Here is a 19894-nt window from a genome sequence, read left to right as displayed (position 1 = left end):
GACCAAGTTTGTAGGCTGAGTGGAAAGAATCCTTACCATGTCAACCATCAAGCTTACTATGGAGACTACTACTAAATAATGGTTGTGTTGGCATGAAGGTTTCAGCCTGTATTGTGATAAACAAGACATTGTTTTATATAAATCCAAAGAATAACATTTCTAAAGAAATTATACAAAAATACAACTAACATACAAAATATCTACATTGAAATGCTCTCCTTTAAAAACAAGTACTGGTACTACCTTAACTCTAGTTGTTGGAGAGACCAATGTCTGTCCTTAACCTTTACATATATAGTTATATTTAGTTAGAAACCCTCACATTTCTTGCACTTTACTACCAAACCAGAGTGACTATAGAGTTTCAATTAGGCAGCATGATGCATTTACATCTCACACAATGTGTTTTGTTACAAATTACATAAAACAGAAATATACATACACTGATAACACGCAATCATATAAACTGATACATTTGATCTCACTGTGAACACAAATCAATACAACTGACAGTCGAATGAAGAAGATTCAAACACAAAACTTTACTTGTGTTCACAGTGAGACAAAATGTATCATTGTATATGATTGCGTGTTATCAGTATATGTATTTTGTTTTAATGTCACTTTGTAACAAAACACATTGTGTGAGATGTAAAAAAGCATTGCGCCCTTAATTGAAATTCTATAGTCTTTCTCTGCTTTGGTAGTAATATTGATATGAATCAAATCCAGGAGTTAAATATGTTAATATGATGGCAAGATATTTGCTGAAATCAGTTTACAGGACTATACCCAAGACTATACCTACAAAGACAATCATTAAAGTACAGATTTAGTTTGAAATCAACAACCAAATTTAGCTAGTAAGTTAGTCATTTATGTCACTTTCATATCGTTTTTATTCACAGTGATGATATAAAGGAAGTGAAACCAATGACAACTTATAAACATACAAATAACAAACATATTGTATTGCACTATAAAACGATACACTAAATAACATTTCTTTACTTTTCATAAAGAAAGTACTTAATATATCCTACAACACTGCACCATTGGATAAATTATATTTTTAAAACAATTGTGGTATAATTTTTCTCTTCATGGATTCCGATTTGAACACATAAAAATCTGTACACAGACAAAAATTAAGCAGCTAACAATTGATAGAAGTATTTTTATGCATTCAACTGATTAAAACATAGTTTTATGTACTTTTATATTCTAAGTCAGCCTGTGTTCAGTGTTGTACTCTGAAAATAAAGCAGTTCTGTCAAAATGACAGTGGATACTTGAATAACGAAATGCCTACTTGATAAAATGAATTCACAAATATATCTTTAACTTAACTTAACAGGGCCAATCTTCAATGACTTTACGAGTGTACTAAAAACAAGCATCAAATATCACACATGGATTGTAATAAACAGCTCATTTCATCAGGTTTAATGGATAACTATTCAATTCTTGTACAAACTGTGCCATGTACAATGCAAGTTTGTATTTGAAATCAAATTGCAACCATTCACTACAGCCTGAGCACCACTGAATGTACATTTATGATTTCTTCCTTCCTACTTCCAAACTGTGCACTGTGACAACATGCCTATGTACGTAAATGTACTTTGGCCCTGAGGCTGTGCAGTTGTAAGATATGTTATTGATATTTTTGTATATACAATTACACATGTTGTTATATCTAAACATTCTGACATCACTGTCTAAGTCTTCGTATATGTAGATAACCCTATGTACATACATAGAGGTTCTCCCAACAGATTACATCTTGCATGCAGAACAAATGACCCCTACCTATGTATAGGAGCTGGGAGGCTATTTCTGTGCCTGGGTTAATATTTTTTCAAACATGCTTTGCTCAATGCTATTTTACAAGCACTGGTACTAGTATAGTATACTCTTACACTCACTAACTGCCTATATTTACTCATAGCAAAAGCAAAACTTGGATTGTCAATACTGTGGGTAACTCGTTAATATATTCTTGGATGTACTAAATATGATTTGTTGAATACTACTACTTAATTAGCAACTCTCAAAAGTGAAATTGTTACTTTCACTAAATGTGTTGTATGTACACAGAATCCCTAACTTTAACAGTATTTCATTTGTTGATACATGTAGGACTGCTTTTGTGAATAAATATCAACCACAGTCTGTTCATGAATTATCATTTTATCAGACAATGGAATACGGAAATCACACCCCACAAGAAAATTTTATGAAAAATGAGTTGTTCTCGTCCATAATGATATGACTGACATAGATAAAGATTAAAATGTTATAACCCAAGAGTCTATGAATATTTCCATGAATTGATATGGTATTTTAAGAGCATATATTTACAAAGTTTGCCTTTTCTTCTTTCATTCTATTTTATTTTATTTTAATTTATTGTTTATTATTTTTTTGTGTTTGAGACTTTAATGGCACTATTAACTTGAAATGCCCTTTGATAAATGTTAGTCAAATGCTCCTCACTCTATTTAAATATACACAAAATTGTAAATGTTAATTTTTTGTTGAATACTATACTAACAAGCTGCCTTGTGTTATCCAGACTTATAGCCTTTGTATACATCATGGCAGGCCTGACTGTAAATACTGCCGCAGATATGCAATGCTCAGTGGAAGCCTCTTAGACAGAAAGTTAAAGAAACTGGCTGGAACATCTTTTCCACCAATGTCAATCTGAAATATGACAAGACAAGTTATTATAAATTCATTAGAAGTGATTTAAAAATTTGAAACTGATTTGTGATTTCATAAATGGGAACAAGTCTAGAAATCATTGTCAAGTATTTAAAATGCCCTGACAAAATTGCTTTTACTTTTGGAAGGACACTGTCTACTTTCACAAAAGAAGTTTTGTACTTCTGTGCATCTTCCTATGATCTATGTATCACTATTTAATATAGTAATACTCTACAGTTACAGTTCAGAGAAGAAACACTTGTAGACAGGGAGAAATAAACATAAATTGTCAAATCTCAACAGTTGTTAGAGGGAACAACAGTGAACTCAGATGTAAATGAGATTTAATGTGTTTGCAGACATGACATAGTAAGTAAAGTAGGACTTTATTAGAGAAATAGTAGACTTGCCACAATATGTACTTTGACATGTACACAGCACTATGTACACAACAAAACATGTCACTTAATTGCATTTCACATCTTTGTGATATTGACAATGATGTACAACAATCAAGGAAAGGTAAACTTTGATAGCTGTTATCAGGCTTCACATAACTTTATACAATGGCATGTTGATATGGTGTCATAGCAACATAAACTTACCTGAACCTGTTCAATATAAATGATAATAGGGTGTTCATGATATGTTGTCATAGCAACACTTACATGTACCTGAACCTGTCTGACATAACTGACAATGGGATATTGTTGTCATAGCAACACAGACTTAATTGAACCTGTTTTATATAACAGATAATGGGATGTTGTATGCTGTTATGACAACAGACTTACCTGAACCATATAAGTTACCATGGATTGTACTTTTCTGTTCCTGAAAGCAGGTTCTATAACCCAACCGCTGGGTAGAATAGTAGCTCTTGTTGCATTCTCTGGTGTCTGACAATCTGGCCAGTCTACCGATGTCATGCCAACGATGTACAAATCACCCTACATATAGTCAGAACAGTAAAAATGATTATCATCCTCTCATCAAATCAAAATTATCATGGAGTGTTACGATGTCAATTTCACATGTCAACTGGTTCTATTACTTGGATGGTTACTTGATTTCTACCCTGTCCATTCTACGAAATGGAATGGCAAAATTTATCAATTTTGTGGTGTGTCATTATAGTATTGAAAGGCACAAAAAAACATACAATATTCTTCAAATTTCATAAAAATTGTGAAGGTTTGGGTAAATGTGTAGCAAAGAGGGGAAATATGTAAGGTAAATCTTACATTTCCATACTTGCATCATAAATTTTATAAAAAAAAACTCTAATAAAATATCAGAGAAACTGAGGTAGATTTTACCTACTAACTACACTTTTAACAAAAGCATTGTATCCATGACAGAACAGTCACTAAGGATTTCAAATTTTGGAAACAAAGACTTTTTCATCTGTTAGCATTTCACACTATTTGTATTTGGTATGGGATAAATTAGCAAGTGAATGACAAAATATCACTTACGTCAATTCTACTACTTTGTAGAATACAGAAATCTCTTGAATCTTTACGAAATATTTGAGTTATTTCATGTGCCATGTGTACTGTAAGACAAACAAAGTGATAAAAAGAAAGAAGTAAATCATACCCAATGATCTATATCCAAATGAACAAACTATATACTCTTACTATCTCAACATAAACATGCCATTTTTCATTCAGCAAAAAGCAAAGAGATATCGATAGTCTGAGTATTCATGATTTCAAGTAATTTGTAGGATGCTCACATTTTGTTAGGATCTAACCTGTGCAATGAATTTTCACTGACTTCTGTCATCTACAAGTGGCGGACACAACTCGAGCAAAAATCATCCAACAACATGGTATTAGTAGATTCTAAACTAACATTTTGTAACTGTACTTGAGACAAGTCACACAAACTAGAAACAATAAACCAGTAGTCAAACAATCTAATAGGTGAAGACACCATTACAATAACACAATGTAAACATAGACTTCTAAATATACAATGGCTTCCTGTTATAATGACATAACAAACACAATACACAAACACACACTGAAACAATTTTCCTTGTCTGTGACTGAACCTACACAATGAAGAAAACATTTTGCATAATTACTAGCACAGTAAGGTTGCATGAATAAAAAGACTTTGATGATATAGAAAGTTTAGTGAATGTATTAAAATGTTTTTGTTTTTTTAATGTCGGTGACAGTTATATGTAAATTATGTTATCATGTAACAGTTTTCTGTTGTACCTATCTCCAACAAATATATAAAAGCCTCAACATGCAATATAACAAATAACACCAACATGTCAATACAGGAATAATTGCAATATGAATATGTCTGAAGGCTATATCAATCAGCTTCTGTAATTGTGGAAAAGGCTTCTTTAATGTGTTTGCAGTTAGTGTTTCAAATGTACAAGATTACTGTAAGTACCGTAATTGAAGTGGCTATAACTCTTACTTTCATGTACAAAATGCCAACACTGTAGAAACTGTGCAAGGGAAGTATTATATATCAATCAAATCTAGCTGACATAATATTCTTAGTATTGTAAGTAATTGAAATGCATACTACAATTCAAACAATTTTTAAAAAAATGTCTGATAGGCAATTTATATTAAAAAATATTTTGTTTGTAAAATCTTATTAATCTACAATACATTTATTTTAAAGGGTTATCTCCTTTAATAATTGTGAATATTTTGTAAGTGATGTGAAATCATTTGGATCAAGCATGGAAGTGGAAAAGTAACAACACATGGTGTGTAATGTTCCTTGTTATTGAGATTAGTATGCAAGTCAATCAATACATGTAGAACAATACAAGTGTTAATTACCAAGGTAGTATCATTGATTTACTTACTACCCCGTTTTGGTCTGATCAAAGTGCTTTACAGTGTATTTAAATATTTAAGGACAAGTTTATTAATATTTAAAATACCACCCTGAGAGTCTTGATCTACACTACAGGCTATTGTTTTAACAAAATACAAAATAGTGTAGTCGGAATTCTTAGGGAAGAATGTCTTTGTCCTATAAAGGTGAGATATGGTTCTATGTACTTGATCTGTTCAAGGGGGAGTTACTTCATTAGATGCCCAATTATTGTAAAACAAAAAGAATTCTATTTTTAGCAGTTAGCACAAATCCCTTTTATACTTCTTCAACTCACTGGGGAGCATACAATTCATTGAAGCCTCGGTATGTAGGATTAAAGCATTCACATTGCAATGTCTATCCTACCAAAGTCCCCAGTTATACATATGGGTAATTGGATCACAATTCTCAGTGCCTGAAATAGCTTTTTATTTCATGCTAGAGGGTCAAAATAGATCAAGAAGGCTGATTTATTCTCAGTACCTGCAATAGCATTTCACCTCATGTTAGAGGCTCAAAATAGATCAAGAAGGCCAGCTTATTCTGACATGCGCCTATAGTAAAGCACATATGGCACTTTGAGTGAAAGTTATGGTTCAACCATGAAAGTGAATAGTTGTTATTTTTATGGCATACCAAGGTGGTAGAATTCAATTGCAGGTACTGAGCATCGTGATTCAAATCTTGTCCAAGGACTTTAACACTTTAGAAAAAAATAGCAATGGCGAAGCTTGAACCTGCAATGGCAAAGCTTGAACCTGCAGACCTGCAGATTCCAAGCTGGTAGTAAGGGGGTTGGATGTGATAACAATGATTTATCATGTCAGAAGTCTGAAGTACGTATACCAATAAAGCATGTACCTATAACTGAACCCTAAGTTATTGACCAAGTTAGTGATGACATCATTTACATAATTTCTTGTTACATAAAACTTACATTGTAGCAAATTCATGTTGACAAGTGTTTTGATGTAACAATACATGTAAAAGTACTTACGTATCTGTACTCCTGTTCCCAAATTAGCTATCACATCCAATTTCTGAAAATAATGATGGAATATGAAAGGATATATTATATTACTAAAGAATATATATTATTTTACAGTTGATAAACTGATTAAGGGTTCTATTGAAAAAACTATGATTTGAGCTACTGTAAGAGTTGACGAATGTGGAAAATCTTTGATTTTGATATCATCTAACAAAGTATAAATGGTGTTTGCAATCATTGTCATTGTCACCCTTACCACCACCATCACCACTGTTGTCATCACCACCGCCCTCATCATCATCATCCACATCATCATCATCATCCACATCATCATCATCATCATCATCATCATCATCATCATCATCATCATCACAACCATCCTCTTACTCCTCCTCATCCTTATCATCCTCATCCTCCTCCTCCTCCTCCTCCTCCTCCTCCTCCTCCTCATCATCATCATCATCATCATCATCATCATCATCATCATCATCATCATCATCATCATCATCATCATCACCACCACCACCACCACCACCACCACCACCACCACCACCACCACCACCACCCCCCCCTCCTCCTCCTCCTCCTCCTCCTCCTCCTCCTCCTCCTCCTCATCATCATCATCATCATCATCATCATCATCATCATCATCATCATCATCATTTTTATACCAATCTTCATAGTCAGCTTACCTTCACCATGTTGTCATAGGTGAATCTGGTCAATGGATTCTTTACAGCTTCATAGACTGCTTTGGGTGGTGCTTTAATAAGACCTTTGCCAAGAAACCTGCAAATAAAGCAATTAATGATCGAGATACTGATGAATTTGAGATCTGACTGCTAGCACTAGTAGACTGTAAGATACATTGTGACGTTTTGCCCTCACCGGCCTCCTCTCTGTTAGGGGTTGGCCGATGTGTGAGGGCGCCCCATCACAGCGTACCTTACAGACTAATAGCGCTAGTAGCATGGTGTAATTTGAGATCCAATTGTTAGCACTAGTAGCATGGTGTAATTTGAGATGCAATTGTTAGCACTTGTAGCAAGGTGTAATTTGAGATCTGACTACTAGCACTAGTAGCATGGTGTAATTGCTTCACTGATCTACCAAATACCTTGACTATGGTGAAATTCCAAAATGTGTGACAGAAACGTCAAATTTGTGGTAATGGAACTTACGAGTGATATCCTGTGCTATCTGTTTGCTTCCTCAAAATGACCACCTCTTTCTCTAAACCTTGAAAGCTGAAATATAAAAAATAATCAAAGTCAGAAACAAAATTGTCATCGTATTTGAGTATCTTTCTGCACTTTCAATATACATTTTATATTTCATTTTCAGATCCCTGAAGAAAGTCTGTTTTGTGAGACTGAACTTTGGTGTAATTTCTAATAAAGAATATATTTTTTTGGAAACTAGAGCTTGTTCTCTTTCATACCCACTACCATATTTCCCCCTCAAGTCCTGTTTCTGTATATAACAACTGGTGTTTGTCTGTAGTTGTTCTGCTTATAAATCTATATATTTTACACAGAACGCAATCTTCGAATTTGCTCTCATTTTCTCATCACATTTCAATCCCTACTCCACATACTTAGTGATCAAACTCTGAGACTTACTACTCTGAAAGTTGTAAGTCTGAAATCTGATCCTTTATTTGGTTGTTGTATAGATGTCATCCTCCAGTTTGTATTTACATATTACAGGACTAATTTGCATAATTAACATGATTTTTTCAACTGGGGATATATCATCAATAATTAATCAAACTTACCATGGCTCCCAAAGATATGATTAGTGTAACTTGTATATTAAATATGCGACTCATTTGCACTTTTTGTGATGTTCACCAATTTGGAGATATATCATCAATGGTAGCTTTTAATTTCAGTACATCATACATTCCATATGATAATTCCCTGTACTTGGTTTCAGAGTGGATTGATGTCTTACTTGCAAAGATGTCTACAATCCTATATAACCTGTTTTGGGTTTTTTTTCTATGCATTTGTAGTATATGCATGTAATATGTAATATCAAGTATCCCTGAAATCTCAGGTCTGTGAAGTGTTCTCTGTCTTAGTTACACATGTACAGATGTTATAGATTTACTTACTGCCAACCTCCAGTCTGCTTTCTCTGATCAGCTTCACTAGCTGATACATCTATGGAGGCTGCTCTTAAAGCTTCTGCTAAGACTTCAGCTGCCGACTGATTGGCCAATATTCTATACTGTTTCATTTCTATATCTGTATGACAAAATTTTCAAAATTTCCATTAATTATCAATAATATGCTTAGTAATATCTCATTGGCTGAAAAAAACTGACCAAGTTCAAAGGTTTAATTCATTAGTATGCGTGAAGTCAGAATCAATCAGGTGTTTCATGTTTACTGCTTTGTGCTATGCATTCAATTCATATTTGATTTACCTTGTATAAGAAATAATCAAAACACACCGAGTTGGTGAAAGTTTCAAGTGGAAACATTCTGTTACACTCAAAGATTCAGTGTTATGGCTGAAAATTGAATATAGATATTACAACACAGTTGTAGTTCTTACTGGATGGTGGAGTCGGTGTAACTTTATTGGTGTGTTTTGTTGGAGTACTTTGTCCTGTACTTGATACGGATCCCTCAGAGCTGCTAGTAGTTGGTTTTCTCTCAACAACATCTCTTGTATCATCAACTTGCACAGTGCTGGAAGTCTGTGAATCTGTGTCAGATTTATCAAACGATGTCTTCCTTGCTGCTGATCTGCTCTCTGCTAAATCTTTCAGTTTTTGTGTTAATGTTCTCTTTGTGTCTTCAACATCACTCTCTGACCTGCTCTTTCTCATGGGAGTTGTATCTCTTGCACTTTGAAAATCATTTTGTCTTCTTGGTAAACTTGCCCTTGTTTCTAATTCTTCAGGAATGACAGGAGTTGTAGCACTACCACAGGTACTATCAAAGCTACTGCTTGGGCTACGTGTACACGGACTATCTGGTTCCGTCAAAATTTCTGCTGCTTTATTTGCCACTTTTTCTGGGGATGTATTTTTGTAAAAATCAAAGCTTAGTCGTCTTCCCAATTTCCATTCCGTTTTTTTCTCTTTTGGAGACTTCTTTTGTTTTTCTGCAGCTTTTTCTTCTTCTCCAGAAGCCTTCAGTTCATTTTGAATAGCCTGTGCATCTGCACTGTCCAACTGTTGTGAGTCTTTCTTGAAACTAAAAGTCTGAGCTCTCTTCTTCAGCTGTCCAGCAAACGCTTTCAGTTTAAATCCTATGTTGTCTTCCTGAGACAGTTGTAGTTTCACTTTTTGTAACAGGAAGTAGTCCTTGAGAGAGGCAAGCTGTGTCACTACCATTTTTTCAATATGTGTATCTTGATACTCTGGGCAGACAGCTATTGTCAAGAGAGAACCAGAACTGTCTTGTAACGGTCTAGCTTGGATATATGTCCACACAACATCATGTATATTGGTGTCTGGGGGTTCCAGAAACATCCAGGTGGACTCATCTGCGTCTGTTTGCCAACATCTGTACAGATAAAATAGTGTGTACAAAGAGTGACTGATTAGAGCAATGCAGCTGTGGTGTTATATGATGTCAAGAAATCTGATCAGAAACTTTCATTCAAGTTGAAGTTCAACTATTGTGTATTGGAAATCGAGAACAATTTACTTATATTAGAGTTTAGTATTGTCTGTAAGGAACTCTGTTTCAGTAACTTTTTCATGTGTTAATGGTTATAAGCCTTGGTGACAGTTAATTTGCTTTATAAGGATATATTTCTTTATAATAAATTAAGTTGTTTTCATATATTTCACAACTGTGTAAATTTAATATCAGTATTTTTTTTTGAATGGGGCCAAAATCGATCAATCTTGAATCATAAATTGGTGTATTGTTGTGGGCGGGATTAAATAGATTTCGCTTTCAAAATACACGCTTCTTTTCAGTTTTCTAAAGCATCGGTGATGAGCTGGCACAAAGGGGGTTGTGTACTTCAAACTGTTCAATTCAATTGGTGTTTAGAATTCACAAATGCAGACCAACAGAGATTGGGAAGTTTCATAATAATTGAACCTTCTTACTGTTTAACAAATTTACTCATGCATCTCACACAAAATATGCAGTAGTTTAACCATGGTGCAAAAGAATGACACCCCACCCTCCCAAGGAAAACACAAAACAAAATATGTTTGATCTAGATAAGAACCATGTGAACTTTGCATGACCTCTGCATATTGACCTCTATGTGATCCTGTATGTAGGTCATGATTTGGTATCCCACAGGAAATGAAGTAAAGAGAATTAAGCCATTACAAATACAAAATGTCTCTCCACTGTGTATAGTTTATAGTGAACAGGTGGTCTATTTCATTATCAAGTTAACAAAATATCAAAGCATTAGCAATAAACAACAATATGGCAAACCTCACATACAACATCATATATTCTACACAATTATGTATTTTATCATTAACAAATATATGGTAGTTTGGATATTTCATTTTGTTTTTAGGAAAAAAACAGACTCGTTAAATTTGACAACACAGTAAATGACATTGTCAGTAATTAGAAAGGGAAGGGAAATTACTATCATTTGAAAACTTGAATTAGTTTTCCAAGTAAAGTCATGAGGTCTGGAGATGGTAGAGGTGGGGGTGGGTGTGTGTGTGTGGGGGGGGGGGAATGTGGTCCTTTATGTACCAGGAGTAGTCTAAGGGAATACATTATACATGTACATAATACTAGTATTAATGGTAGTCTAGGCATGTCCCTGGTAAACAATCGCTGTGTACTGTATTCATATTTACATGTTTCTATTTATGGAAATCACACAATACAATGTGATTCCAACATGAATTCTGGCCTAGTTCCAAAAACTTTGTAATTGCTAAATGGGATGAAGAGATAAAATAACCAGTAATACTGAGACACATCTAATGCAATTTCCTCTAAATTATTGGTTGACAGATAAATTGGATCAAATTGAGCACTTATGGTAATTTATGTACTACAGTGGTCCAAAGACACTTTATTTATATTTCCTGTATCACCAATGAAATATCCTTAGACAAAGTGAAGTTGTGACCTCCAGGAAGTGCTGGTATGAATTTAACATGATGGAAATCATGAAACTGTACAGAAATGGTAGAAAGCCTTGCTCTTTTTATGTATAACGTTTACCATAGATGGCAATGAGAATCATGAGATATGTGTATGCATGTCAAAGAATAATGAAATGGAATCAATAACATAGAACACTATATCTAATTAAGAATTGATTTGTTTTGAGCAAGCTATTCCATTAGCCATTTTTAGCACTTTTCATCTGATACAAGTAAAATTCCCCTGTGGCCTACGATATTTTTCCACTACTAATTATAGATATGAGCAACCATATTTGTAAAAGCCAAAGAAAGACTTGTGCTCAGTTCAGGTAACTAACTAACTAAATAAATAAATAAATAAATAAATAAATAAATATATAAATAAATAAATAAATAAATAAATAAATAAAATAAAACTATTTTACAGTCATATTTATCAATATATTTCTTACTGACTGAAATTACAGGATTATGTTCAGAGTCCTGATTGTCTGATAATGAGATAGGAAAAAATAAGAGAAGAGGTGTTTTAATAACTTAATTACTGTCATTAATTTTTATTTTGAATGTTTTAATTAATCGGACATGTACTAGTGGATCAATGGCATGTAGTCTTTGTTGGTTTCCATGTAAACATTAACCATGGTTACAAATCTGTGATGATGGAGAATAAATCATGAATTATTTCTCACCTTGTGATATTGATAGCCAGATTCTCATGTTCAACTACTGTAATACCAGGAATGTAATTTGATAGTTTGACCAGAAACTTCCTACACTGGTGTGCTGTGGTGTTGTATTTAGGTACTGAGCTTACTGTATCAAATGTAAGGATCTGATGTGGTAGTAACTGCTGTTGCTGCTGCTGCTGCTGCTGCTGCTGTTGTTGTTGTTGCTGCTGCTGGTTAGTGCCACCACTGCAGTTGTCTAAGTTGTCAATTTTACCATTACTACTACATGGTTCACGCACTACTACACTGTATTCTGTGTATGTGTCCCATTCTTTATTCTTGTTGACATCTTTCAGAGTATTTAACACTTCCTGAAACAGCAAAGAGAAGTAGAACTCTTAGAAAAGAACTCAAAAGAAGATTCTGTCTCTAGGTGCTACAAGTCGTAAAAACTTCAGGATTGAAGTATCTATGATATCATCTGATACATAATGAAAACTTCCTACACAATAGTGGAGCCGTAGAATTCTATTAAATATTATCAAGAAGGTAGAGACTTCTTTGAAAAAATGTTCAAATTTACATTTTAATAATAACAAACAGAATATCACATTGTTCATAAACTAATTAGTAAGTTAATTTTTCTTAATCAGAAATAAAGTGATTTAAAAAATTTTAACGTGAAACTTTACAAAATATATTCAAGGATTTTATTGTAAATAAGATAATTGAACAGTGAATGGCTGCCAAGGTTTACCAGGTAAAAGTGTCTACAACCATGTATCATGATGTCTGTAACACTTTTACCCACTTCTGGCATTGCGATCTCATAATATCACATCAGTAATTAATTAATTTTAGTTATTTGTTGATGCAAGCTGCAGGGTCAATAACCATTCTTTTTCTTTTTTCCAAGGTCTGCCCCATACAAATTGTGTCCTCTATTAAATATTAACCCTTTAATGACTTGGTTTCTGTAATTACACCCTAAATATAGGGTGTCAGGCATTGGTTTCTGTAACTCTATGTAATTACACCCTATATCTAGGGTGTCAGACTCTGGTTTCTGTAACTATGTAATTACACCCCATACATAGGGTATCAGGCTTCAATGACTTGGTTTCTGTAACTATACGTAATTACACCCTATATATATATTACGGTGTCAGGTTTTAAAGTAGATTATTAATTTAAAAAATCATGGCTTCCTACCTGAAGAAATTAATGTGAAACAACATATGCTAAGTCCTTCGATAAATTGCAAAAACATAATAAATGTGTAAAATCTTTGTTATTGTATGTACAATAACAAACTTTTTACACATTTTTTAGCATTTTTCAATGCATTGAGTTTCAAACACAGACTTTGTCAATATTATTTCATGTTGATTTTTCAGGTAGGAGGCCATGGTAAAATTGTTTTATAAATTAAAACTCCAAAATAAATACCCAATCCTCATCCATATGGCCACTTTAATTAAGAGAGTTAATGTACAAAAGGCTTACCATCCCTTAATTATTATTACAGGTTTTTGATCAGACAAATTGTTAGTTAGTGTTAAGGTGAATGACCTTATCAGTCACACTGTATGATTGACCATCATTGACAAACAAACAGCCTTTTACTTTTAAAGATTACGCTGCTAACTTGTCAGAACATGACCTTTTACACAGGTTGTTAAAGAGAGTATTGATCTGCAGTCAAAATGATAGACAACAGTTCTTCTATATACACTTATACATGTCAAACTATAAGGCTTTCAAATTGATTCATTAAAGCTTCCTTGCGCCACAAGAAGAGATAACACTATTTCTGACCAGAGATAACACCATTTCTGACCAGAGATAACACCATTTCTGACCAGCCACTTGCTAACTTGAAGAAGTCACTTCAACATGGGGTTGAAAGAATAACGATTGACTTTCAAACAGTAGACTTAAGGATTGACTTATCAAAATCCATTAAAGCGTGGGTTATTGTTTCCCATGGGCAAGGTTCTAAAATATAGCTTGCATTTATAGTGAACGTGTTTGTATCAGTATGTGTGTGTATCAGTATGAGTATATGCACTTTTAAAGTAGATTGGAGATACACTCACTTGTATCTAGTACTGTTAACACACTTCTCTTTTGTTCTTTCACTATGAAATAACTCTCATCTGTCCATAAGTACAGACAACAGAAGTGGCCTCTATCTTCAATGGCCAGTCTACCCTAACAACATCTCCAAATTGCTTTTCAAAATACATGACTAGTACATTACATAAGTTATTTTCGACAACAACCTTCAGTTTCGACATGCTACCATTCTAATTACTAAACATTCTTGTTTTAGTCCATAATTAGTATTTCCACCATATGTTTGAAATTCTATACATTTTTGTTACATATGGTACACACATGATTAATTTCTCATCAAACTGACAAAAGAAATTAAAATGTGAAAATGTCAAGTTATGTAACTGTCTACCGTACAAGTAAATTATATATCTATTGTTGGTGTTTGTTAGAATAGGATGAAGAGATGGAAGGCCCGTTAATTGTCACCTTGGAATAACAGAAGTATCAGTAACAATGGCTTATGAGTAGATATCATATTAGCCAGTACATGAATATATAATACATATCCTTTTTTCTACATTCAACATTTAAGAATATCAAGATTTCGTGATGATCTAACTTATATTTTTTTGGTCTGTTCAATTATAATGATTAATTGAATAAATGACTGCATCTACCAATTGATATATACTCAAGCCCTATATGTACCTCAATAAGCAGAGTTGACAGAACTATAGTATACATACCTGGGGTGTAGCATTAACAACTGTATTGCAACCATAGATGAGGTGATCCAGAGATGAGATGACAAATTTGTGTTTCCATAACCTTACTCCATGATAAAAACCGCTCAGTTCCCAACCACTTTCAGAATTAATTGGGAAAACCTGGACAATCAGACAAAATGAAGACAAACAAACACATAAACACACACAATCAAACACACAAAAAACAAACAAACAAACAAACAAACAAACAAACAAACAAACAATGAGTTGATATGTTGAACAGATTTTTGAATGACTCTCTAATAAATGATCAGTAAAACTTAAAGAGTACAAAATCACTGTCACTAGGTTTGATTGTGTCAAATTTAAATTGTTTTCATAACTTCCATTGGCTTCCTTTTTAACTTGAAAGTCAGTACAGTGCATCAATGCTTCAAAAGGACAACCATTGACTTTTCAACATACCTCAGTCCTGGTAATACAATTTAAAACACAATTATGTTGCTACTGTTGTCACATAAAGTGAAACATTTACTTAGGTTGGTATATATTCTACATGTCAGGGAATTAAACTGTGTATACATAGAATTCCTAATACATACCTTATCTTGCTGTAAGACTTGATGTAGAGCTGAGCCCGACGTCCTGCCTTTCTTTTTCTGTCAAAAATAAAATGATAAAAATGAATATAGTTAAAATATACAATTTGTGTGTAAATTTGAAACAGAATAATATTTCCCCAGTGCCATGTTAAATTACATAATTTGGAACTCATAAATACTGAAAAATGTTTTATTATCCAAAAGAATTAACAAATGTGATAATCAATATTCTTTCTGCATATGGACTACTAGTATGGTTTAATTTTTAATCATTTGTACAATAATTCAATCAAAGTCTTTCTCACTTATTTCACATGTAAGCTTTATAATAAAAAAATTCACTGAACACTGATAGCTATACATGTACGTCTGATAGGACTGACAGATGGACTTTTTGTATCAGCACCTAAGGCCTAACAAAAAAATTGTGGTTGTGATTACGCTCAATTTTATAATAGGTGTGGTAGGTAGATTTTTTACTTTATGTTTTTAATATATATTTTTTTTCAAATGTGAGTGTCTAATTCAGGTAGTTATGTTTTCCGTTGTTTTCCATATGGTCTCTGTGTTATTGGTTTCTTCTCATCAGATACAGCCATTACAGATGGGGAGAACAGTTTTATATTGTCTTTTTTAAATTGATGTCAGTTTCCAACATCCACTATTTCTTGTGAGACTTCACAATTTTCGCCATTTTATTATTTTTTTCTTGAATATGTCAAAAATATGTTTAGGGTTGGCGTGAAAAAGTAGGTGGAGTTGGGTATCCGGAGCCAAACACTTTTTTTAATAGGCCCAAGGGAAAATACTAAACAAGATAAAATTTAACCATTTCAGGAAAGAGTAAATATTCTATGATTTGTGTGACACATGGCAGTACAATAACAGTGTTCTACATATTCCACATGTCCGATTTGTTGATATTTGTATTTGTTCTTACATGATTGATATGAAATGATGGCTTTAATTCTAGTCTCGATGGACTTCAGCAACCCTGGGACTTTTCAGTTATGTTAAACAACACAGACTGCCTGTACTTCATATTTCTAAATTCATCATGTTGTATTTTTGTTTTCTTTTGTGTTGGTTTTCTTTTTTTGTAATATGATACATATAATGTCAATATTAACATTACATTGAAATTTACATGTACTCACTTTAGATATAACATTTAATCACTGACCATGATGGCATGTACACCAAGGAAAAAACACAAAACATTGCACTATCATTTAAAATCAAGGTTGTTAAATAATTTCAAATTGTTTTCCTTCAACAACAAATGTACAGATTCTAATCCTATTTAATGTAACATCTGTGCACACATATTTTGGTTTCATTATTTTATAGAGGGATGAGCACATTGATATGAACTATAAGTTTTCAATGTCATCTGATAATGTATGTTTGAGAGAACTTAAGTTTAAAGGCCAAGGATTCAATCCCTGGTTTTCATTATAGTACTGTATCACCACAAGGAATACATAGGACCATTTTTTTGTTCTGTACAAACATTTTCTAAATCTCCGACAGACAAATGTTTTTTACACCTAAATTCAAACTCAAATCATAACAAAACTGAGCCTTGTAGGCAGTTACAACATCTCTATTCTCTGCAAATTTGTCCTTATAATAATACATTAATCCTTGACAACAGTCTTTGTTATCATTTTTTGCATATTTATGCAAACTTTATCACAAGGATTCTGCATAGAGGACTTACAGAAGGGAAAGGTTAAAGGTCAAATCATTCAGATACTCAAGTTTTAGTACCAATTTTGACATTAACCAAATATGTATTTCCTTTAGAAACATTTTGGATGAATAAATCGGAATGTAAATGCAGTAAGTGGTCAGTTTCCAAACTTACAAACATAACACAAATTACCTGAGTCAGACATTTTGAAACGAACTAAACACAACAATTTTTGTTTTTGTAGAACATTATTTTACAACACCTGCAAAAACATTACAACTGACAACTGATCAACAGTGGACAAGCATCTCATTTATGCAGCAACATAGTGAAACAATAAAAACAACAGACTGAATGAATCATATGGTGACCTTTCCACCTACAGGTTTATTTAGAGTGGACAGTCTATTCACTATACCAGTAACTTTCACAATGTGCTCTTTGAAATTCATATTTGCCTTCCCCCAGGCCTTCTCATGCAGTAAATGTAGTAACTAGGAATGAAAATATATGGCTAAATTATTTACCACACATTTTCATAGCTAGTATGACACAAACTGAATTGCAAAAAAGTACCATAAATTAATTTGCAAACTTGGTTTATGCAAGGCTTGCAATTTTGTTTTTTGTTTTTATATTATAAACCTACAAATTACAATGTATTTGTTAAAATATCACTAATTACTTGGCTTCAACAATAGAAACTTAAATCCCTCTGAATTGTCTCATATTAGACAATAAAGACAACCCTAGTATGGAGTGTGATATTTTGTTTTTTTAGCAATAAGTCAAAAAGCAATATCTCAAATAAGCTTGACACTGTCAGGATTACTGTCTTTTTTTTCCTGTGATGCTGACAGTGATGAGATTAAATTCACAGCAACATGCAATGTAACAATTTTTAGATAATGACAGGTAATATGAATTGACATCATAACCTTATTTTAATTATATGATAAACCATAACTGTCATTCAACTAATATTATAATTAAATTATGATATTTGAGAAAACTTGTCAAAATCGATATCCTGAATAAAGGTATCTGATAGCTTCAATGCCTCTTTAAACTAAGACATTCTTACAACAAAATGTCACAAAGTAAATCAAGCATTCATTGATCAAATTTCATGAAATTGCACTGTTTTAATAGTTGGGCAGAGTCTGTCATGCACCCATATTGGATGGAAGTGAGTATACAAAAAAAAACATTTAAAAAATCATGTAAATGTATGCTAAAACTTATTTTTAATTTTTTAAAAAACCTGTGTTGATGAAGAGATGGTTTGATATGCATGTTAGGCTTTGAAACCAAGATTGTAGTGTTTCTAATATAGTGATACCCAATGAATTGTTTCATTCCTGGTAATTTGCGCCATCATACTCAACATGAATAAACATGTACATTGGAAATTAGAACTATACCAGTCAGAATATCACTGCACATTTCTTACTTGTCTGTGATCACAGTAGTGGGTGTGATAGTGTTAAATATATATGGTAATAACTATCATAATTTGTAAGGTATGCCGTATTGCTCACTATGCTCACTAGATGCATTTTAAAAATAATTGTTGAAAAAGATGGTATGTATAGAAAATTATTATTTCGAAACAATTTTGATATTGGCTAGGAGAAAAAGAAAGAAAAAGAAACACAATACAGTATACAGATAGATATGTAGATAGATGTGTGTATGATTCTATGAATAATAAAAATGAATGTATGAATGAAAAAATCTGAAAATGAAGAAAAAGAATTGAATATTTAAAGTATATGACATGTTTGTGGTATCATCCTCAGATAAAGTCATGTTACTATAAATGGCAATCAACCAATAAATGTATTAAACCAGGAAGTCCACAGACGCTTCCGTGAATGATGTATGACATTGTTGTACACATACATATATATAATAATATAAACAATAACTTACTTTTCCACGCAATAAATCTGTGAAATAGCATACAGCTGAGAGTGCAGTGAGACATAGAAACCAAAAAAAAGACCAGAAATACGACATGGCTAAACTTCTGCCTTGTCTTCTTCTAGTTAGCATGTGACATACTGGCGTTAAAAAAGTGTTAGAAATCCATTCGGTATTTTTGTTCCCCGTCTTCGGTGTTTTGTCTCACTTCCGGGCTCCCGTTGATCACACGATACTTTCGCGTGTGAATCGTTTGTGCTAATGGGGTTAACAAAAGCAACGTCACAGTAACATATGGTAAATTATTACTATCTCCTGGATATTATATATGCAAATTAGGAAAATGTTCATATTGGCAGAAATGAAAGTACCCGCTACCAGTAATAAACATGATAAAGAGGGCACTAAAAGTCAGGTGATACTTCGTTATTTTCATTGGTGGGAGGTCAGGGGTCATAAGGCGAAGTTTATCTAAATAAAAATTATCACGAAGATTGAAAAATTACCCTTGATCAATAAAGCTTATATATTTCAAAGG

The 19894-nt window shown here is 33.0% G+C and overlaps 1 protein-coding gene across 1 annotated transcript; it reads right to left on the bottom strand.

The window, feature by feature from the left end:
- Positions 1–437: 437 nt before the first annotated feature.
- Positions 438–19722, bottom strand: LOC144445664 (uncharacterized). The gene is made up of 12 exons (XM_078135299.1): positions 19366–19722; positions 15735–15791; positions 15151–15291; positions 12365–12714; positions 9134–10092; positions 8688–8820; positions 7750–7815; positions 7261–7357; positions 6575–6617; positions 4191–4270; positions 3507–3662; positions 438–2709 (listed from the first exon to the last, which is right to left on the bottom strand). The coding sequence occupies exons 1-12, from the start codon at positions 19486–19488 to the stop codon at positions 2599–2601; spliced, it is 2316 nt and encodes a 771-aa protein (XP_077991425.1). The 5' UTR covers positions 19489–19722; the 3' UTR covers positions 438–2598.
- Positions 19723–19894: the final 172 nt, after the last annotated feature.

The sequence above is a fragment of the Glandiceps talaboti genome, chromosome 2 (genome assembly GCF_964340395.1).
Source record: "Glandiceps talaboti chromosome 2, keGlaTala1.1, whole genome shotgun sequence".
NCBI classification, from domain to species: Eukaryota; Metazoa; Hemichordata; class Enteropneusta; family Spengelidae; genus Glandiceps; species Glandiceps talaboti.
The sequence above is the reverse complement of the archived record's forward strand: the minus strand, read 5'-3'. Positions and strand labels throughout refer to the sequence as shown.

Coding starts and splice junctions, on each gene's coding strand:
- LOC144445664 (XM_078135299.1), bottom strand. CDS start 19,488: ATGCTAACTAGAAGAAGACAAGGCAGAAGTTTAGCCATGTCGTATTTC. Junction 6,618..7,260: donor CCTATGACAACATGGTGAAG/GTAAGCTGACTA, acceptor CATTATTTTCAG/AAATTGGATGTGATAGCTAA. Junction 4,271..6,574: donor GGGAACAGGAGTACAGATAC/GTAAGTACTTTT, acceptor TTTGTCTTACAG/TACACATGGCACATGAAATA.